At 34.2% G+C, this 23,770-nt stretch overlaps 1 protein-coding gene across 1 annotated transcript in view; it reads right to left on the bottom strand.

The window, feature by feature from the left end:
* Positions 1–23,770, bottom strand: part of Desi (DM4/DM12 domain-containing protein Desiccate) — a 172,484-nt gene that overhangs the window by 80,520 nt on the left and 68,194 nt on the right. The window contains exons 2-4 of the mRNA XM_075291252.1: positions 7,946–8,081; positions 7,737–7,890; positions 7,500–7,683 (exon numbers count right to left, since the gene is read on the bottom strand). Coding sequence (XP_075147367.1) covers positions 7,500–7,683; positions 7,737–7,890; positions 7,946–8,081 — 474 coding nt within the window. The remainder of the gene's footprint in view (positions 1–7,499; positions 7,684–7,736; positions 7,891–7,945; positions 8,082–23,770) is intronic.

Here is a 23,770-nt window from a genome sequence, read left to right as displayed (position 1 = left end):
TTACAACAATAAAGCAATTTTGAATTATGATCTGTATAAAACCGGGCTATATTAATGTTTTATTTTGAACAAAGTTACTAAAATGTTGTCGGAGTAAGTTTCACTATATTTGGTTGATGTAGGGGTGTTGAAGAATTGGGGGTAATGAGGAAGAGTGGGTCATGAAAACTGTTTTGACCAACAGACTATTTATGTTAGACATTTTGGACAGATTTATTCTTGATCAGGGTATTGCTTATAAAGTTTTGTTTAGTCAGTCCGATTATAAAAAATTATCCATTAATATTATCTTTTGGACACGAGATATTTATGTTATGGTTTCTGAATTTTCCTCTGGTAAAGTGAACCTGCTGACGAGTAGCCGGCTCACCTAGGAGGATTTTCTTAGTGAAAACTGAAACATAACAAAGTCTAATGAATGTAAAATCCCTCTTTCCATATTTTCTGAATGGCATCTATATTACTCAAAATAACTTTTTGCTCAAAATTATGTTAAGAATACACGCATTTGCGTTCAAAAAATGTGTAATGAAGCAAAATATATTTAATTTCTTGCCAAAAAGTCTTAAATTCGCAACAAAAATTTAAATTATCAAAATATGTAAAAGTGGTTTGTGTCTTTGCTAAAACAACTCTAGGAAACAACTTTAACTTCACACCCTGCACCGTGGTGCAATGGTTAGCATGCCCGCCTTGCATACACAAGGTCGTGGGTTCGATTCCTGCTTCGACCGAACACCAAAAAGTTTTTCAGCGGTGGATTATCCCACCTTAGTAATGCTGGTGACATTTCTGAGGGTTTCAAAGCTTCTCTAAGTGGTTTCACTGCAATGTGGAACGGCGTTCGGACTCGGCTATAAAAAGGAGGTCCCTTGTTATAGAGCTTAACATGGAATCGGGCAGCACTCAGTGATAAGAGAGAAGTTCACCAATGTGGTATCACAATGGACTGAATAGTCTAAGTGAGCCTGATACATCGGGCTGCCACCTAACCAACTACACCCCTTTTATAAATATAAAATTTTTCCGTTTATCTCATCACATTTAACATAACTTTTTTCAATAATAAAAAAATGATGTTGATTTACACGTAGCAAGTTACATGTTGCAGCGTCTATTAGCCTTTTTTTTTGTTCTCGATGGAGGCGTGTCTTGAAAAATATCTGAAAAAACAATCACATTATCCATTTGGAAAGCCGAAAATTGTTCACCATATACCTTTCACAATTTTAAGCCTAATAACTATGTTTTCAGCACTCTATTTTCGTTTTTATTTAAAGAAATTATAATAAGCTAGTTGCGCTTGGTGTTTCACAAAATATAAAATGGCTCTTCTAACAATAGTGATGGCAAAATACTTTCATGTACATTATGTGCTTTTTGATATGCTTCCCCCCGTCACAGTTGACGATTGCTGAAGTGACATTTACGAGTCTGTGGTAGCGATGAGGATGTAATGGAACTTTGAAATGCTGGCAGGTTAGGTTTTAAATCCTATTTTCTTTACGTTTCGTAAAGTCGGCAGAGAACTGAACTGGATGACGCCGACGAAAACTGTATGATATTTGAGAGAAGCGCCGACAAAAACTGCATGATATTAGAGAAATTTTCCTCATGGCTGCCACCTACTGACGCAGTTTCGTTCTCTTGTGTTTTTATTCTCTCTGGAAAGGGCATCAAAAAGTCACTTTTTTTAATTTATCCTAATTAGATTTATTTTGCTGTTAATAAATAATACAGTATAAGTATAAAGGCGTCCATTTTCAATTATTGTTCATTGGGAACCAATTTAACGACACAACAGTTGGCGACGAGAGTGAAACCAAATAAATTAATTATTTTTGTGCAAATTAAATGTTTCATTTTTTTCTTTTGTAAGGCAGTACGCGCATTACTAAATGGATGCCGTACAATTTGCAGAGTTTATGAAGGCGCAACAAGCTGATTGTGAATTTGTTTCAGAGTGCGAGTGCAAAAGTTCGATTGCTGATTTATTTTTACGTTCACAATTTATTCGAGGAATTGCTGCAAACAAGTTCATCGAAGTTTGAAGAAATCGTTTTAAAAGCTTTAGCTTTAGAAGCAGCGAAGGCAGATGCAAAAGAACTAAGACAATCACAAACAAATAGTTCAAGTGCAACAATTAATAAAATTTCAAACAAAAGAAAAATGCCAAAGCGTCCTAATGTGCAAAAATCGAGGGGCAAAGTTAATTATGAGCAACTTGGTATAGCTGGCTTATGTTTAAGATGTGGCAAAAATAACCATTTTGCAAAAGAATGCCGTTCTAGTGCAAATTTAAAATGCAATTTGTGTTCTAAACACAGACATGTAGCAAAAGTCTGTATTGCATCTCTTTTAGCGGATAGTCCTAATGCCGGACCTACATATAACAACAAAAAACAAGTCGATTTCAACGAATCAAATTCAGAATGAGGAATCCGACTATCGAGTTCATGCTGTTTCAACAACATTTCAATTTATGATGACCTTTATATTGTGCCAGATGGCTGCACAGCAATCATAGGTCGTACTTGGATTCGTCGATTATGCATTAATCTCAACGAATTGGATCAAATCAACAATGAGCCAATTACAAATTCAGTAAGCAAATTAAATCTTACAGATGATTTAATGTCAGAACTTTCAACAGAAGATAGGTTGTGTACCAAATTATAATGTCTCTCTTCGACTTCAAAATAATGCAAAACATATTTATATCAAATAACACTATACCATATGCATTAATAGAACGAGTTAATAAGGAGATCGATGAATTGAAAATCAAGGCATTATTACTAAAGTAACTAATAGCGATTGGACCACTATCACCTTTGGTAGTAATCCCAAATGCGGATGGAGTGGTACGCTTCTGCGTTAATTATAAAGTCGGAGTTAATATGCGGTTGGTAGATGCACATTACCCCATTCCAAAAGTGGATGAAATTTTTAATTCTCTCAAAGATTCGAGATTTTTTTGTCGTCTTGATCTCTACAAAGCATATTTACTCGTGACAGTTGGTGATTTGTCATCTGAGATACAAACGATCTCAACACATCGAGGCACATTTCGAATGAACCGCCTGTCTTTTGGAATCAAGACCGCCCCAGCAGAATTCAATAGAATTATCGATCAAATACTGCGTAAGGTTCCAAAAACAGAAAGATACTTCGATGATATTTTGGTTCATGGCGAAACTGTAACTGAGTGCAAATCTAATCTAAAGGCTTGTTCAGCGCAAATAAAAAAGTACGATCTACGCTTAAATTTATCATAATGCTCATTTTTTAAGAACGCATTGAATTTTTGGTCCACATAGTTGAATTCAACAAAGGGCAAAAATCTGATTCTAAAATAAAAGCGATCTCGACAGATGCCTCAATCCAAGAATGTAGATGACTTCAGGAGATTTCTAAGTATGGTGACCTACTATTCTCGTTTCATACCTAATGCGTCAACACTTACCGCACCTTTACGGAAATTATTGTGCAAAAATTTTCAAATTCGATTCGATTTAAATTGTAAAAATTCTGTTGAAGCTTTAAAGCAAGAAATAGCCAGTAACCGTGTCCTCATGCCATTCATTCCGGTTCACACAGTGCAGTTAACTTGTGATGCTAGTGCTATCACATTTAATCAACAGCGAAGAAAGGCCTACAGCTTTTGTCTCAAGGCCATTAACGTCATCAGAAAAAAACTATTCTCAGCTGAACCGAGAAGCCTTAGCCATTGTTTATGCTGTTCAATATTTTCATGAATACCTTTACGGTAGATCATTTAAGCTGGTCACTGATAATAGACCACTATCACGAATTTTTCATCAAAACTCTAAACTACCGCAAATGACTTCGGCAAGACTTCAAAGGTACGCAGCATTTTTGGCTGGATATAATTATGAAGTTATAGCAAAAAGGAGTGAAGAAAATGCAAACGCTGATTGCCTTTCACGTACACCAATAAGTACAGATATAAAGTATAGAAATTTCATCGATAAAGAAGTGCAGTCCATTTGAAATTCAACTGTGCAACAAATATTAATTCAATTCACTTCGGCTCCAAAGCTCCAAAATCAGATCAAAAACTTTCTAAAATTATGTTCGACTTGCAGTCGTCAGATATGGTCGATACTGAATACACAATAAATTACGGAATTTTATTCAAGGGGCAGAGAGATTTTTTTACAAAAATCTGTTCTTAAGGACACCACCATACCCACTTAGGGATAACAAAGATGAAGCAATTAGCGAGGCGTCACGTCTACTGGACAGCTATTGATAAAGACATCGAAAATTACGTTCGATCTTGTGCAGCATGTGCTTAAGTGCAAAACAAGGCATATTAAAGAGGTAAAGTCATGCAATCAGGTGACTAATATCGACATTCATCTTGTCAAAGACTTTGTTTACGTTTAGTTGGTTTGTTTACATTCTTTGTGTACACAAATATTGCTTTTATTTACATTGTGTTACAATACAACAACACTACACATACACAAAATGTCAACTTAAGTGACCTGTCATTTTAGTTTGACTTTCTAAATATCATGGGGTGTACACACGCTTGCTCGTGACTTTACTTTAATTAATATGCCTTGAGTGCAAAACAGTCCTCCAAAAGTAATTTTACACCACTGGGAGGAATCGCAACAAAACTGGCAACGTATTCATATTGATTACGCTGGACCTTTTCAAGGCCATCAATTTCTAATTGTAGAGGATTCCAAGTCGAAGTGGGTGGAAGTTGGAATGTGTTCCACCATCATCTTCATCAACCATAAACATGATGAGCAATATATTTGCAAGAAACGGCTTTCCTGATGTTATCGTCTCAGATAACGCTACAATCTTCAAAAGCGAAGAATTCACATCATTTTGTCACAACTATGGAATTTTCCAGAAATTTATCGCTCTTGGTCATTCTACAACCAACGGTTTAGCCGAGGGAAATGTACAGACTTTGAAAAAACGCCTATCGGCTATGGCAGATGATTCATCGTCAATTTCAACTAAGGTGCAAGAAATATTTTTTCGTTACAGATCTACTCCTCTCAAGAGACAGAACGAGCAACAAATGATAATCAAAATTCGGATCATCAACTTTTGTATCATCCGCATCTTCTTACGAACATTCCCGAAAGTATTTCAACAAGTGACAGTAATGAACTTGAAACACCGTCATCACCACTACAACAACAACCAAGCACCTCAACTGGGAATTCAGAAGTTGACACTGCACCGTCACGACGTACATCCAGCAGATTAAGGAAACTACAGCGATTATGTTCGACACTAACTGGATGAGTCTTCAATAAGTGGGGGAGAATTGTTATAACCATTAATCATCGTGCAGCCACTTCTATTATAACTCCCTTATCAATCAATATGGCATCGCCATAAAGGGAAAGGGCAAATGGAAACTGTCATTGTTGTTTACCTCTTGTTTTATTATCTTTCTTGTATATACACGATCGCATCAAAAAGCCACCTTTTGTAATTTATCCTACTTAGATTTATTTTGCTGTTAATAAATATAAATAATAAATATATTAGAGCTCGACCGAAGAATCTCGAATCGATCTTCAGCATCTAAGACCGAAGCTTTTTTAGTAATTTATTTCATATCGAATTGTCCCATTCAAAACATCCAGTACAAATAAAACTAACAGCTATATAAAAAAAAGAAAAAACAGTATTAGAGTGTGAAATGGATTCATGTATTACGCATCCTATTACGAAGAGTTCCCCTTTCCAACATTTAAGAGCAGCGGCAATACAACATTTAAGCACTCTACAGAAAAGCGGGGTCAGCGGGGCAATTTTTTCCGTTCGAAGATCGCGTCTGCATGGAGAAAATGCACAGTAGAAAAATACACCATTACACTATTCAGTCCGTTGTGTTACTACAGTGGTAAGCTTCCCAATTCCATTTTAAGCTTAATAACAAGGGACATCATTTTTATAGCCGAACGGTGTTTCACATTGCGGTAAAACCACTTAGAGAAGCTTTAAAACACAGAGAAATGTAACATCGTCCGGTCGAAACTGAGATTGAATCCACGACCCTACATATGCAAGGCTGTTAACCATCGCACCACGGTGGCTCCCATCAAAATAATTCTTTACTACTAATAGGACGTATATAGTCAGCAAAAAAAAACAAAAAAGTTATACAGCAATCAATTTGAAATAATTTGTGAAATGACATCCGGCCTACAAAAACGAAATAAAATTAATTCTGATTTATTTCTGTTTAGGGAAATAAACAAAAAAAAAAAACAACAAAACAGTATTAGAGTGTGAAATGGATTCATGTATTACGCATCCTATTACGAAGAGTTCCCCTTTCCAACATTTAAGAGCAGCGGCAATACAACATTTAAACACTCTACAGAAAAGCGGGGTCAGCGGGGCAATTTTTTCCGAACGAAGATCGCGTCTGCATGGAGAAAATGCACAGTAGAAAAATACACCATTACACTATTCAGTCCGTTGTGTTACTACAGTGGTAAGCTTCCCGATTCCATTTTAAGCTTAATAACAAGGGACATCATTTTTATAGCCGAACGGTGTTTCACATTGCGGTAAAACCACTTAGAGAAGATTTAAAACACAGAGAAATGTAACATCGTCCGGTCGAAACTGAGATTGAATCCACGACCCTACATATGCAAGGCTGTTAACCATCGCACCACGGTGGCTCCCATCAAAATAATTCTTTACTACTAATAGGACGTATATAGTCAGCAAAAAAAAAAAAACAAAAAAAGTTATACAGCAATCAATTTGAAATAATTTGTGAAATGACATCCGGCCTACAAAAACGAAAGAAAATTAATTCTGATTTATTTCTGTTTAGGGAAATAAACAAAAAAAAAAACAAAAACGTTAATTTCACGCCAAAACAACTAGTACACTAAAAATAAATAAATAATACTGGTTTAAACACTACATATTAAACTTTTAATATTAAACTTTTTTTAGTATTTTCTACTGTCTGGAGTATTATTGAGCTCCATATATCCATAAGGCCGTTTTTGAGAATTCCTTTTCTAAAAAAAGTTCTTAAAATTTGTTTTCATATATGTCCACAGGTTCGATTAGATTCATGTCCGGGCTCAGCGGAGAGTAAGGTAATACTTTTTTGGTGTTGTATAGCATGTATTCTCTAGTGAATGCTTAGGGTCATTATCTTGGACAGACACAAAGCCATCTTCCAGACCCATCTTTTGGGCAGATTCGGCAAAATTATTCTTCAGAATATTAAAATGATATATTTTGTGTATATTTCCTTCAAGATATGGGAGGTTTCCAACGCCATTTGCATGACGTCACACTCCCACTTACGAGGTTAACAGTATGTGTAATATATCGTTTCCCCTTTTTCTACTGTTTTAAACCGGACAATGCAAAAGCATACCATTGTTCTAGTACAAAACATCTGACAAAATATTGTCTCGGATTTGGAATTTATATGCATATGAATTAGAATTAATACATACTCTGATAAAATGTGGATTAATTCATCCATTTGGTCAGGTTTTCCTGTCATCATGTTATGCTCGGTGGATCGTACGTAACTACAAACTGCACGCTGCATACAGCTAGTAGAATCTATTTGGTTTTGTCCCAGAATATCGTCTATTCTGTTAATAAAGTGCGAGACGGGCGACAAATCGTTTTCGCCTGAAAAGTACAAACAATGTAATAGCGGAATTTTTATTAAAATATTCACACACTTCTTCCATAGCCACCATAGCCTCCATGAAAGGCATTCAAAATTTTTGGTATAATAATAATTGCTCCGATTCCAACCAATGTTCCCAGTACAACTCCTCCCAGATCGAGTTTAATTGGGTTGTACGAAGCCAGACCTGTTCCGCCGGAATACGTCTAAGGACACATATTTTAAAATTTATCATTGATGAAAGGTGTTTTTATGTCTTACATTAATTGTGCCATAGCCTGTTGTGTATCCCAGTCTCTGCAATCGGTCTTTAGTGGATGTGTTGTCCAGTTCAGAATTTTGAGTAATATTTTCTTTGTAATACGATCTGCCCCACTCGCTTTTATCGATACGTGATCTGAAATTAGGAAACCAATTTAAATCACACATTTCTAGCACTTACATTAAATGGACAATCAAACGGACTGGGATCCACAAAGAAAATATTTTTTTTCAAAATCGATTATTAATTTTTGACCACACATAAAAATATGAAGTTCCAAAAATGTCTGTTATGTATCTACTCAAAAATATGCATTCCCGAGTAAAAATTGAGGATTTGATACAGGTGGATCTCAAAATTGAGACACTATAATATATAATAGAAGATCTGACAATATCTGTTGCTATAAATAGATGATGTATTCATATATAACAATTTTTCGGATCTGATCAGATAGGTTCATATCAAATTATATTCTCCAATTTTTAAAAGGGTTAGCAGAAAAAGTCGTTACACGGTGCAGTACACTGTGAATAGTTATAATGACTAACTTATAATGACAATAATAAATACTTATCGGTAATTTGTGAATTGTTATTACTGGAAAAGTACGCGAACAGACCTAATAAAAACAAAACAAATGAGGAAAGAGGCAGCACGCTCAAAATAAACCCAGCCAACTGCACTAAAAACGATGGATTGACTTTGGCAAAGGAATAGTGAGATAATTTTTTTATTTTTTCAAAAATGTATTTAGGGAAAGCCGACCGAAAACATTTTTCGGGAAGTTCGAGTATAATATACTCGTACTTTAGGTTTAGTGAATTACCCGAATTTATTCTGATAATTGGTAGTTTCGCTGCAAGTAGAGGATGCTGATGAGGAATGTGACCGTCCGAATCGGCCGTCCATCCAACCATCTTGCAGTCTATGCCCTGTAGACTGCAGGGTGGTTGAATACACAAATTTGAAAAATATACCTTCCACTGTTGGTTAAGCCACTCTTGTAGTTTAGTCAACGCACGATGTTTAAGCTGAAATCAAAACAACAAAAGAAAGAACCAAATTTTTCGTATCCTCAACGAAAATTAACTACTCGAAAGGAAATTTTACAAATTTTAAGTAGCAATCGTTTAGTTCATGGCCTACAAAATACGATGGAAATTTCCTTAAACAATTTTCTTAACTTGTGAAATGTAAAGTACTTTCTAAATAATAAGTGCAATTTACTATAAGATTTTTTGTATGACAAAATATTTTTTTTAAGAAAAATATACTTGAAAGCTGATAGCAGTTTCTTACTGGCAATTCCTATAGTTAATAATAGTTGGTAGAATATTTCTCAATGTAATATTTTTAGTTCACATGTAATTAAATTTATGGACATTTTTGTCAAAAATGTGTTGATAACATTTCATGAAAGTTTTGTTAATTTTATGTTAAACTTTTCATCGTTCTTAAGAAGATGCGACGAACTAATGCGTAGTACACACAAAAATGTTTCTTCAGATTCAATCACAAAATTAATTAATCCAATAAATTTATTACAACATGACCTCAAGCCTTACAAACTCTACAAATAATTATACTAAAAGGTCAACCATACAACAACTACAATCCAATAAATTTTTTAATTGAAAAGTCCTCACTCACGAAATTGATAGAATCAATTACAATTTTAATTGAGCATCAAAAAAAATACTTGATTAAAAAATGAATTGATTTCATTAGCAAATTTCAATTAATTTTTTAATTGATTGAATTAAATTTTTAATTGATGTTCATTGCAAAAGTCAATTAATTTTAAAAACGACACTATTTTTAATTGCTATACTATTTTTCAATCAATTTCTATAACCAATTTTAATCCTTTTAGTTTGATTCCAAAATTTAAAGTTTTGAAAAAATTTTAATTTAGAATTTAAGAAAAAATCCTTTAATTTTTTAACTCTCTTACTCTTCCGAGTTTGATTAAAAAGTTGATTGTACCAATTAATTCTTTAATTGGAAATTTGAAAAATTTCATTCATTGACTTAGTTAACTTAATGTTTCTAGTTTGATTAAAAGGTTAATAGTATCAATTAATTTTTTAATTGAGAAATTTTTCAACTTCAATCAACTTTGTAATTGGAAATATTTTGGAAGCAAAAAAAAAAGTCATTAAGAATGTTCAATATTTAAGAAAAAATGCTGAAATGGGAAGTATATTGAAATTGTTTTATATAAATCTAATTTAATAATATTCCATGTAAAAAACAAGTATAAACGGCCGTAAGTTCGGCCAGGCCGAAGCTTATGTACCCTCCATCATGGATTGCGTAGAAACTTCTTCTAAATACTGCAATCCACAATCGAATTACTTAAGTTGCGGTAACGCTTGCCGATGGCAAGGTATCTTAAAATCTCCTAACACCATCTTCTAAATTGTATGTAAGTCCATACGTGGTATATATTAAATCAAAAAAGATCGATCCAATACGTATATAATTCAGTTTGACAAAGTAGACATACAATTTTGACAAAATTTTCTATAGAAATAAAATTTTCACAAAATTTTCTATAGAAATAAAAATTTTGACAAAATTTTCTATAGAAAGAAAATTTTGACAAAAATTTCTACAGAAATAAAATTTTAACAAAATTTTCTATAGAAATAAACTTTTGACAAAATATTTTATAGAAATAAAATATTGATAAATTATTTTTGGCTCGAGTGGCAACCATGATTATGAACCGAATAAAATTTGAACAAAATTTTCTATAGAAATAAAATTTTGACAATGATGAAAATTTTATTATGAACCGAATAAAATTTTAACAAAATTTTCTCTAGAAATAAAATTTTGACAAAATTTTCTATAGAAATAAAATTTTGACAAAATTTTCTATATAAATAAAATTTTGGTAGATTATTTTTGGCTCTAGTGGCAACCATGATTATGAACCGATTTGGACCAATTTTTGTGTGATTGAACCAATTTTGGTATGGTTGTTAGCGACCATATACTAACACCACGTTCCTAATTTGAACCGGATCGGATGAATTTTGCTCCTCCAAGAGGCTCCGGAGGTCAAATCTGGAGAACGTTTTATATGAGGGCTATATATAATTATGGACCGATATGGACCAATTCTGGCAGGGTTGTTAAAGATCATATACTAACACCATGTTCAAAGTTACAACCGGGTTGGATGAAATTTGCGTCTCTTGGAGACTTCGCAAGCCAAATCTCGGGATCGGCTTATATGGGGGCCATATATAATTATGAACCGATGTGGACCAATTTTTGCATGGTTATTAGAGACCATATAACAATATCATGTACCAAATTTCAGGCGGATCGGATGAAATTTGCTTCTCTTTGAGGCTTCGCAAGCCAAATCTGGAGATCGGTTTATATGGGGTCTATATATAATTATGGACCGATGTGGACCAATTTTTGCATGGTTGTTAGAGACCATATACCAACATCATGTACCAAATTTCAGCCGGATCGGATGAAATTTGCTTCTCTTAGAGGCTCCACAAGCCAAATCTGGGGATCGGTTTATATGGGGTCTATATATAATTATGAACCGATGTGGACCAATTTTTGCATGGTTATTAGAGACCATATAACAATATCATGTACCAAATTTCAGGCGGATCGGATGAAATTTGCTTCTCTTTGAGGCTCCGCAACCCAAATCTGGGGATCGGTTTATATGGGCGCTATATATAATTATGGACCGGTGTGGACCAATTTTTGCACGGTTGTTAGAGACCATATACCAATACCATGTATCAAATTTCAGCCAGATCGGATGCAATTTGCTTCTCTTTGAGGCTTCGCAAGCCAAATCTGGAGATCGGTTTATATGGGGTCTATATATAATTATGGACCGATGTGGACCAATTTTTGCATGGTTGTTAGAGACCATATACCAACATCATGTACCAAATTTCAGCCGGATCGGATGAAATTTGCTTCTCTTAGAGGCTCCACAAGCCAAATCTGAGGGTCCCTTTATATGGGGGCTATACGTAAAAGTGGACCTATATGGCCCATTTTCAATACCATCCGACCTACATCGCTAACAACTATCACGTGGGATTTCAGACATGGTGTCAAAGAGAAAGATGCTCAGTATGCTTTGACATTTCATCGTGAATAGCCGAACGATCTGCCACAACGTCGAATTTTCAGTGAATGGGCCCTAGAAAAGTTGGCAGAAAATCCGCTTTTTTATCGACAAATTTTGTTCAGCGATGAGGCTCATTTCTGGTTGAATGGCTACGTAAATAAGCAAAATTGCCGCATTTGGAGTGAAGAGCAACCAGAAGCCGTTCAAGAACTGCCCATGCATCCCGAAAAATGCACTGTTTGGTGTGGTTTGTACGCTGGTGGAATCATTGGACCGTATTTTTTCAAAGATGCTGTTGGACGCAACGTTACGGTGAATGGCGATCGCTATCGTTCGATGCTAACAAACTTTTTGTTGCCAAAAATGGAAGAACTGAACTTGGTTGACATGTGGTTTCAACAAGATGGCGCTACATGCCACACAGCTCGCGATTCTATGGCCATTTTGAGGGAAAACTTCGGAGAACAATTCATCTCAAGAAATGGACCGGTAAGTTGGCCACCAAGATCATGCGATTTGACGCCTTTAGACTATTTTTTGTGGGGCTACGTCAAGTCTAAAGTCTACAGAAATAAGCCAGCAACTATTCCAGCTTTGGAAGACAACATTTCCGAAGAAATTCGGGCTATTCCGGCCGAAATGCTCGAAAAAGTTGCCCAAAATTGGACTTTCCGAATGGACCACCTAAGACGCAGCCGCGGTCAACATTTAAATGAAATTATCTTCAAAAAGTAAATGTCATGGACCAATCTAACGTTTCAAATAAAGAACCGATGAGATTTTGCAAATTTTATGCGTTTTTTTAAAAAAAAAAAGTTATCAAGCTCTTAACAAATCACCCTTTACTTGTGCCAAGTTTCAAGTCGATAGCTTGTTTCGTTCGGAAGTTAGCGTGATTTCAACAGACGGACGGACGGGCGGATCGACTCAGATCGACTCAGAATTTCACCACGACCCAGAATATATATACTTTATGGGGTCTTAGAGCAATATTTCGATGTGTTACAAACGGAATGACAAAGTTAGTATACCCCCATCCTATGATGGAGGGTATAATAAATATTCAATTCTAATATAGATGTTCAAACTTGTGGTTATAAATACTTAATAAATATTCGATTTCAGAGTAATCCGAAATGAATTTGGAAAGTTTTTTTTTTACACCTCAGCTTACAGTTTAATGGTAAATTGGTAAGTATTCTTTTTGAAAATGTGGCTTTCTTTTAAAGAGATGTTTTTATTCATATTATTATTAGTTAATGAATTTTTTTGGAAACCAGTATAATGTTTTTCTTGTAAAAAAATATTTAATTTCAGAGCAGCCCCAGATGGATTCGGACAAATTTTTATATTTAAGCGTATAATTTAATAGAGTATTGGTAAGTTTTCTTTTAAAAATTTGGCTTTCTTAACTAAAATATTTACGTTATTATGACGTTTATATCACCAAAAACACAGTTCTTAATATCTTATTTTATTATTTCATTAATCAAATTTTTTGGAAACCAATTTAATATTTTTAATGTAAAAAATAAATCTTCAATTTCCGAATAGCCCCAGAACAATTGGAATATTTTTTTTTATACCCTCCACCATAGGTGGGGGTATATTAACTTTGTCATTCCGTTTGTAACACATCGAAATATTGCTCTAAGACCCCATAAAGTATATATATTCTGGGTCGTGGTGAAATTCTGAGTCGATCTGAGCATGTCCGTCCGTCCGTCCGTCTGTCCGTCTGCTGAAATCACGCTAACTTCCGAACGACACAAGCTATCGACTTGAAACTTGGCACAAGTAGTTGTTATTGATGTAGGTTGGATGGTATTGCAAATGGGCCATATCGGTCCACTTTTACGTATAGCCCCCATATAAATGGACCCCAAAATTTGGCTTGCGATTGCTCTAAGAGAAGCAAATTTCATCCGATCCGGCTGAAATTTGGTACATGGCGTGAGTATATGGTCTCTAACAACCATGCAAAAATTTCATCCGATCCGGCTGAAATTTGGTACTTGGTGTTAGTACATGGTCACTAACAACCATGCAAAAATTGTTCCACATCGGTCCATAATTATATATAGCCCCCATATAAACCGATCCCCCGATTTGGCTTGCGGAGCCTCTAAGAAACGAAAATTTCATCCGATCCGGCTGAAATTGGGTACATGTTGTTGGTATATGTTCTCTAATGACCATGCAAACATTGGTCCATATTGGTCCATAATTGTATATAGCCCCCATATAAATCGATTCCCAGATTTGTCCTCCGGAGCCTCTTGGAGGAGCAAAATTCATCCGATACGGTTGAAATTTGGAACATGGTGTTAGAATGTGGTTTCTAACAAACACGCAAGAATTGGTCCATATCGGTCTATAATTATATATAGCCCACATATAAACCGTTTCCCAGATTTGATCTCCGAAGCCTCTTGGAAGAGCAAAATTTGATCCGATCCATGCCAAAATTGGTCCATAACGGTCTATAGTTATATATAGCCGATCCCCAGTCACATAAAAATTGGTCCATATCGGTTCATATTCATGGTTGCCACTCGAGCCAAAAATAATCTACCAAAATTTTAGTTTTATGGAAGACATTGTCAAAATGTTATTTCTATAGAAAATTTTATCAAAATTTTATTTCTATAGAAAATTTTTTCAAAATTTTACTTCTATAGAAAATTTTGTAAAAATTTTATTTCTATAGAAAACTTTGTCAAAATTTTATTTCTATAGAAAATTTTGTCAAAATTTTATTTCTATAGAAATTTTTTTTCCAAATTTTATTTCTATAGAATTTTTTTCCATATTTTATTTCTATAGAAATTTTTTCTAAAATTTTACTTCTATAGAAACTTTAAACTTAATTATATACGTATTTAATCGGCCTTTTTTAGTTTAATATATACTACGTATGGACTACCTTGTAATTTAGAAGACGGTGTTAGGAAGTTTTAAGATACCTTGCCATCGGCAAGTGTTACCGCAACCCAAGTAATTCGATTGTGGATGACAGTCTTCAGTAGAAGTTTCTACGCAATCCATGGTGGAGGGTACATAAGCTTCGGCCTGGCCGATCTTACGGCCGTATATACTTGTTATTACTCCTCTGCTTATAATTTAATAGTGAATTGGTTTAGTTTTTTTATTTTATTATATATTTAATAAGATTTTTTGGAAACCAATTTAATGTTTTTATTTAATGTAAAAAAAAATATTTAATTTCAGAGTAACCATAAATGAATTTGGACAAATTTTTATATTTCCCTCAGCGTATAATTTAATAGAGAGTTAGTAAGTTTTCTTTAAAATTTTTGGCTTCCTTTTAACTAGAATATGTAGTGTTTCTATGTCCTTCACATCAACAACAAAGTTTTTTGACTTAAACATGTTACTTCATTATTTCTCTAATTATTTCAGGTACAAATTTTATGAGATACGTTTACGAAAGAAAAGTTGAATTCCTTATACCATTTTATAAAATGCTCCCAAATATGGTAAAATACAAGCTAAAAAGATTGATATTTTTTATTACATGGTGTAAATTTTTACAATTTTCTTTACTCCTTCCATTTTTTCAGCAAGTTGTGTGAAAAATATACTTACAATAAAGAACTAAAGATAAGTCAAAATGTTCAAGCGGCGATTTAAAACAAACTACTGTCTTCTTCCACGTGGCCATAATGTTTATTCACAAAAACCATTGTATTAAGAACATTCTTCATAAGTTTTTATAATAAAGTACGTTTGCTTAAAGAAATGTAGGTTTATTTTAGAAAATTTTAACTAAAATATTTTTCTAATTGTAATATGTTAGAAATAAGTTAATACTTTTTGTCAAATTGAAGAAAATTTATTAAAAAGAATATATTATTTTCTGTTGTTTAAGAAAATTTCATATGTTGAAGGAAAAAAATGGATTTGAAAATTGTTAAAATGTCTTTAGCGCTATTCTAAGATCAAGACAGGTCCCATTTTAAGAAAATATGAACTTTTATTATTTTTTAGTAAAATTGTACACTATATTTTTTTAGAACTTTTTTCTTATTTTTAGATTACGTCACTAAAGTTAGGAAAAAATTATTCAAATAAGGTACATTTGCTTAATTTGGGCAAAATTTATCTAAAATCAACTAATCCTCATGTACTGAAAAAAAATATTGTCGTGTGGTCAAAGATTTCATGTCTTTAAAATACGAATGCAAATTTTGCTTAGCATAGAAGACGCTTTTCTCTGATATAAAGTTTTTTTCCTTGTCCAAAAGTCGATAAACTTTCCAATGAAGTCGTATTGTCCTTATAATTAAGCGATTTCACTTAAAAATGTGTATCATAACATGAAAAGTTTCGGCTAAGGTCAACTTGACTTTAATAACTCAGAAAAATTATTTAAATTTAATGAAATTGTCTTTAATTTGCCGTCTTTTTGCATCTTGACTACAAAGCTTTTCAACACTTTATTTTAAAGACGTTTTTTACTCGAAAGATAGCATAATTTCTAATAGAAGTCGAGTCTTAATTTGGAAAATAAAGTTGTCGTTAACTCGTTTGTAAAGGTCTTTGATAGCATATGAAGAAAAAAGCTGAAAAGCGAAAAATTAAAATCTGCTTCCTAGAGGCAAGTACACAAAACCCAAATTTAAAAGAGAATTGTGTCTTAAAAGTATCCTTACTTGTATTCTCCGCTTCTTTGGCTCGGAATCAATAACAAAATCTTTAGAACCGGGCATAATTTTTTTTCAGTGTGAACTAAAATAAAGTTCAGTTGGCATTAGCGCCCCCTTTCTTGAGTGTACTTTTAATGTAGGCTTACCTACAAGATATGGGATATGGGAGTTTAACGAAATCTGTCATAAACAAAATTGTAAACGAAACTATTTTATCCATAAAACCAAAAAAATTAGGGAACGACCCAACATTTGATTTTCTGTATTTTTGGGATTTGCTGCTGTTGTGCTTTTAAATAAAACACGCGTATATTTTATATCAAAACGATTCTGAAGCAATCTGGAAAATTTTTAATGACTCGAAAACTGAATACATAAAAAAAAAAACAAAATAATATTTCATAGCCTACTCAAATGAAACTGAAATAGGCTACTATAATCAAAGTTGTAAAGTACATAATAGGCAAGTAGATCCATAGTGTATCGCAACATCCTCCTGTGTTAATTATGAACATAGTCATTGAGATAATTTGGAAATTTTCGTACTCTAGCTGATCTTCTAGGATAATCTGGAATTGGCGATGTTCCTTGCAAATTGTCATTTCTCATTGTAAAATCTACGTTGTTATCGAATGTGTCAGGACTTGGTTGATGACCCTCAATATTGTTGGAGTTATCTGAAGAAGGTAGACTCTCTGGTGGAACCTCATTATTGCTTGAGTTTAATACTTCATTATGAGTTGAATTTGTGGTTGTATCTGCAATGGTGCCCAAATTAGTATTGGATCGATTAATACAGGAATTCATAGTGAAGTTTATGGAATCACTATTAAAAAATGACACGTTTTCTTCTGTACGTCGTTCTTGAATTTGATTTGTATGGGACTTGATTATTTTAGATATACCATTATCTAAGACTTCAACTTTATAATTGACACCACCCAGTCGTTGTTTAATAACCCCAGGTTGCCAAAACGATTTATTATGCTTAAAAACTTTAACAAAAACTTTTTGATTGACTTGGAACTCTCGGTGTCTTGCTCCATGCTTATTATTGTATTGTTTTTCCATAGCATAATTCCTGTTCTCTGGTGTAAATGGATGGGAAGGCTTCAATAATTCTATTTCGGTACGTAATTTTCTTCTTAAGAAAAGTTCCGCTGGAGTTTTTCCTTCCGCAGAATTTGTGTTCGGAGTTGATCTGTACTGCAGTAGAAATTCCTGAAGATTGTCGTTGTCATTCGAATTTTCATTGTAACATTTGCGCAGTGCTGTTTTTATTGTATCAACATAGCGTTCTGCTTGACCATTACTCTGTGGATGGTAAGGAGCCGTTCGTATATGTTGAATGCCACGTTGTTGACAAAAATTTGAAAATTCAGAACAGAAATTGTGTTCCATTGTCTGAAACTATGACTTCTGGGTAACCAAATCTGTTACAAAAATCAATCATAATGCCAATGATTTTTTTTGAAGTTATAGTGGAACATTGATATGCCTCAGGCCACTTTGAATAAGAATCAACTATTATCAAGTAATACTGCGACCTTATTGGACAAGCTATATCTATGTGTATACGTTGCATTGGTTTTGTTGAATTAGGCCATGAATGCAAAACTGATTTAACTGGTGATTTTGCATTAGATTGACAGCTGTTACATTGCCGAATAAAGTCCGTAATATTTGTATCAATATTTGGCCAGTAAACTGTGCTTCTAGCAATCGCTTTCATTCGTTCTTGACCTTGATGTCCTTTGTGTAAAGTTTTTAAAATACGATTCCTGTATACTGATGGAATTACCAATCGTTCTCCGCTAAGCAAACATCCATCTACTATTGATAGAGACGTTTTCCTATTAAAGTATGGTAGTAAATCGCTGTTTTTGAGATCTTTCGATTTCTTAGGCCATGATGTCTGAATATGATTTTGGACTTGCTGCAATAATTCATCCTTCGAAGTTGCTGATTGAATCATATGATGAGTTATGGGTAGCGAATTAATGTTATCATGTACAATTGATTTTACATTATATTCCATTGTTGCACAAGCTATTACATAATCCTCATCCTGAACATCTTTAGTTGGTAATAGCCGCGACAATATGTCCACATTTCCGAAATCGGTTGTTTTTACGTATTCGATATCGAAATCGTATGTCATCATTGTGAGTGCCCATCGTTGTAATCTGCTTGCAGAATGCACTGGGATTCCCTTTTTAGAACCGAAAATTGACAATAAAGGCTTGTGATCGGTGCGAAGTAAAAATTTTCTGCCATAAATCATCCTATGAAATTTAGTAACTGCAAACACTAGTGACAGTGCCTCTTTCTCTATCTGGCTATAATTTTTCTCCGCAGGTGTTAGAGATCGAGAAGCATGTGCCACCGGCCGTTCACTTCCATCTGGCATGACATGTGAAATTTGAGCACCTAGTCCTTGAAATGACGCATCAGCAGATACTACGATTGGTAATGTAGGGTCATAATGAGCAATATGTAAATCGGAACTCAAAATTTCTTTGAATCTAATGAACGATTGCTCGCACTCTTTTGACCAATACCATTTTTTATTTGCTTGAAGTAGGTCATCTAGAGGTGCTCTGATGGTTCTCATTTTATCAATAAACTTACAATAAAAATTTATTGAACCCAGAAAAGACCGTAGTTCATTTACATTTTGAGGTCTTGGCATGTTCAAAATTGCTGAAATTTTATCAGGATTAGCTCTGATTCCCTGAGAATCCACAATATGACCCAAATTCGCATTTGCTCCAATTTAAAGTTATGTTATATTCGGAAAACCTTTTTAAAACACAACGAATGGAATTGATATGATCTTCTTTTGAACCACTAGCTATTATGACATCGTCAAGATAAGCTGTTGCTTCGGGAATGCCATTTATAATCTTTTCGTTAGCTTGTTGAAAAGCTCCAGGTGCTGACTTAATACCAGGGACTAGTCTATTGAAATTGTACAGTCCACGATGGGTATTAATTGTTAAGATAGATTTTGTCTCATCGTCTACCTCGAATTGCATGTATGCATCATTTAAGTCGAGTCGTGTGAAAAACTTGCAATTATTTAAATGAATGAAAATATCTTCTGGTAAAGGAAGGGGGTGAAAGTGTGGTTCAACGTTGTCATTAAGACCGGTAGAATAATCTGCGCATATTCTGTTATTGGATCTTCTCACTATAACTATTGGTGCTGCCCACTCTGAGTAGTTAATTGGTGAAATTACCCCTTCTTCTTCTAGTCGAGTTAGCTCAGCGTCCACTAGAGAAATTACAGAATATGGAACTGGTCGCTTTGAGCAAAATTTTGGCACAGCATTTGGTTTTAAAGGTAAATGAATTTTAATCTTTGTGCAGTGACCTAACTCCTTTCGAAATATCGAAGGGAATTCATTTTTAAATTTTTCTATTTGTGGCTCGTTAGGATCCTGCTCTACTTTCGCACAAATGGTGTTAATAGGAATGTCCCACAAACCAAATTCCTCAAAGAAATCTGAACCAGCTATATTCAGATTTTCTACTATTGTGACAAATATCTTCAAATTTGATGTTTCATTTTGAAATTTTACCTCGGCGTTGAACTCTCCAATAAATTCTAACAAATTTTTGTTAGCATCTCTGGCAAATTTTCTGGTAGAAGTCAATTGTGGACTTCCAATTTCCGACCAAAGCTTCCGTGAAATTATCGAAATATCCGAAGCTGTGTCTAGTTGTAATTCGGCATTGTAGTAGTTTATTAGCACCTTCACATACTTACGGCGTGACGAAAATTCTGAATTGTTGATGGTCTTGGTATTTACCGAACTTGTCTTTGTTGAATTCCTGGAACTTGTCTTACCACTATTCTTTGAACTCTTGTTTTTCACATTGCAGTAACCTTCCTTATGTCCGACTCGATTGCACTGCTTGCAATGGTAATTTTTATATTGACAAACTTTTGAAAAATGCATAGAGCCACAAAACCAACATGGAGTGGATGGTAATTTATGTTCTATTTTCTGTTGACCCTTGAAAGGCTTGGTAGGTTTTGTATGAATAGCTTGTGTAACTGCCTGAATGTTGCTGATCATTTTGTTGTATTGCTGACGTTGCAATGTTCGCTGAATTTCTCTGCTAATATTGTCCAATGTCACAGGCTGATTTGCTTTTTCTTCATCCAACATTCTCAATATCTCATTTCTGAACCCTGCATCCTTCGGTGCTTGGAGTCCACTAACAAAAATAAGGCATTTGAGATTGTCTTTGGTAAAATTTTCCAATTGAAAATTTTCGCAAACACGATTGACCTTCGCCATGTAAGCTATATAGTCTTCGGAATCAGATTTCACTGTCTGGAAGCATTTATATCTGCGGTTAAATAGAGATTCCTTTTGCCCAAACATTGCTGTTAATTTTTCGATTGTATTATTGAAAGAAATTTGTAATGGTTTGGATGGGAGAATGACATCTGCATATTTTTGATATATGTGTTGTGGTAATTTTCTTAGAAGAAGCCTTGTTCTATCTTCATCCGACAACATATTACCTTCATTTACAAAAATGTCTTCATATCGAAAATACCAACTCCCAAATGTTTGATTTTCTTCCTGGTCATACACAAAATCACTTATTTGTTTGGCTAAAATATCCATCAGATGCTCTTTTGCGTAATTTCCAGACGAATTGACTGACCCGTTTTGTGACGCTGCGCTAGTGGGAATATCGCGCTGCAAAAGCGTGTGAATATTGGATTGTTGAGCTTGCATATATTGTTCATGCTTTGCAAACATCTCGAATTGCTTTTGAAGTTGTTGTTGTTGAAATAAAATTTGTTGTTCATGGCGTCGCGCTGACTCTTGCTGCTGTAGAAGCAATTGCCCCAGAACTTCTTCTAAAGAAGAGGACGTAGCCATCGTAACCAAGTGCAAATGTTGTATTTGAACTTTTATTTCAATTAATAAATCGCTTGATAAATCTCTTTAAATCCTCGTCGCCACTTTTATGTTGTGCTTTTAAATAAAACACGCGTATATTTTATATCAAAACGATTCTGAAGCAATCTGGAAAATTTTTAATGACTCGAAAACTGAATACATAAAAAAAAACAAAATAATATTTCATAGCCTACTCAAATGAAACTGAAATAGGCTACTGTAGTGACACTACATTTCAACATACACTCAACGTTATTCAATTTGATTATGTACTCAGTTTTTGTTCATAAATATATAAGATATTTGTTTTGAATTGATTGTCATAAAAAAATATAAAAATACATTTTTTTTCGAATCAATTTAATATAATTAAAAGAAAGAATTACATTTTATAAATACACGAAGTTTTAATCTACGTTTGAGCAACTTCATTGGCGATCCTGCAACTTAAGCGAACTCTTTTATAAACGTATATGCAAGTCAAGTGAATCAGATCTACTAGAAGCTGAATATCACATCTAAGCATCTACATACTCGAAGCAGAGATCGAAAAATAGCAATCACAACTATTCCAAACAAAAAAAAGTAAGCCAAGTCCGAATAATCCACATCTGGCCAAACTAAATTTTTCTGCCGAAAGGACACATCAACTAAAATAAAAAAGATTATAAATATTAATAATTTACCGAAAGTTTGGATTGAACAGCGGCGAAGACAATTTCACCGATTCCCTGCACGCTATTATTGGTATTTTATAAATTTAATTTAGTTTGTAAAAGTACCCAACACAAATCCTTAAAATAATTGTAAATGGTGCTTACACGATCATCATCACAACAGAGCAGTAACCTACAAAACTCCATACAAACAGCATCTTCCTCGGACGATAACAGTTCAAATTCAGACACCACACAGGAAAGAAACACAGACATGGATCCACCAATTGAAAATTCCGGACGCTCTTTGGTAAAATTACCACAATTTTGGGCCTCGTGTCCAGAGACATGGTTCGTACAGGTCGAAATGTGTTTTGCTTTAAGAGGCATCTCGGACGAAACGCTAAAATATCAATTAGTCATAACATCCCTCTCAGAAGATGTCCTTATCAAACTTACCGACATTATACACCAGCCCCCTCCAGAAGATAAATATAAATACTTAAAAGAAATCATGCTACAACGTTTCGCTATTAGCGAAGATGAACGTTTAGAAAAGATCATAAGCGGTGCAGAAATGGGTGATAGGAAACCATCTGAGTTCTTTCGAGATCTAAGGGCTCTATCTTCCACAAATACTTTGATAAGTAGTGACTTGTTATACAAACTGTGGTTGCGTAAACTACCTTCTATTGTTCAAATGCATCTTACTGCATCCAATATAACAGACTTCAATGAAAAACTAAATCTGGCTGATAAGATATATAGCTTATCAAGTAAGCCAGAATCAGTTGCCGTGTGCAGTAACGATCTTATCGCATCTTCAAATAATTTAACCGAGAATCTTATTACCATAACATCGAAACTTGAAGATCGTTTAAACCAAATTGCTCTAGACATAGACGAAATCAAAGGCGTTCGATGGAACCAGCAAAATATTCGTTATCCCTATAAGACACAAGGTAAGAAAAAGCGGGCGCTATGCTGGTATCATCTCAAATTTGGGAACAATGCCTTGAAATGTATTCCTCCATGCGAATTCACACAATCGTTAAATAGTAAAAAATTAAACTAAATGACCCCGTTATGGTGGCGACAAATAGCGGGAGTTCATTACATCCGTCAAGTCGCCTTTTCATCTATGATAGAAATAATGAAATCTCGTTTCTAATTGATACCGGAGCTGCAGTTTCAGTAATTCCAGCATCAAAATTTGGCAAAGTGGAACATGTATCCTCCACTGCTTTATCTGCCGCTAACGGAACAATTATTAAAACTTACGGAACTAAGACTTTAACCCTTGACCTAGGACTGAGCATGCAGTTCAACTTCAATTTCATTATTGCTGACGTTAATCATTCTATATTAGGGGCCGATTTTTTTGAAAAATTTGACATACTAATTGACATGAAAAAGAAGACGATTAAACGCGGAGATACAGTTG

Source organism: Haematobia irritans, chromosome 1, assembly GCF_050003625.1.
Source record: "Haematobia irritans isolate KBUSLIRL chromosome 1, ASM5000362v1, whole genome shotgun sequence".
Lineage (NCBI taxonomy): Eukaryota > Metazoa > Arthropoda > Insecta > Diptera > Muscidae > Haematobia > Haematobia irritans.
Note: the sequence above shows the minus strand (reverse complement) of the source record. Positions and strands in the feature narration are given on the sequence as shown.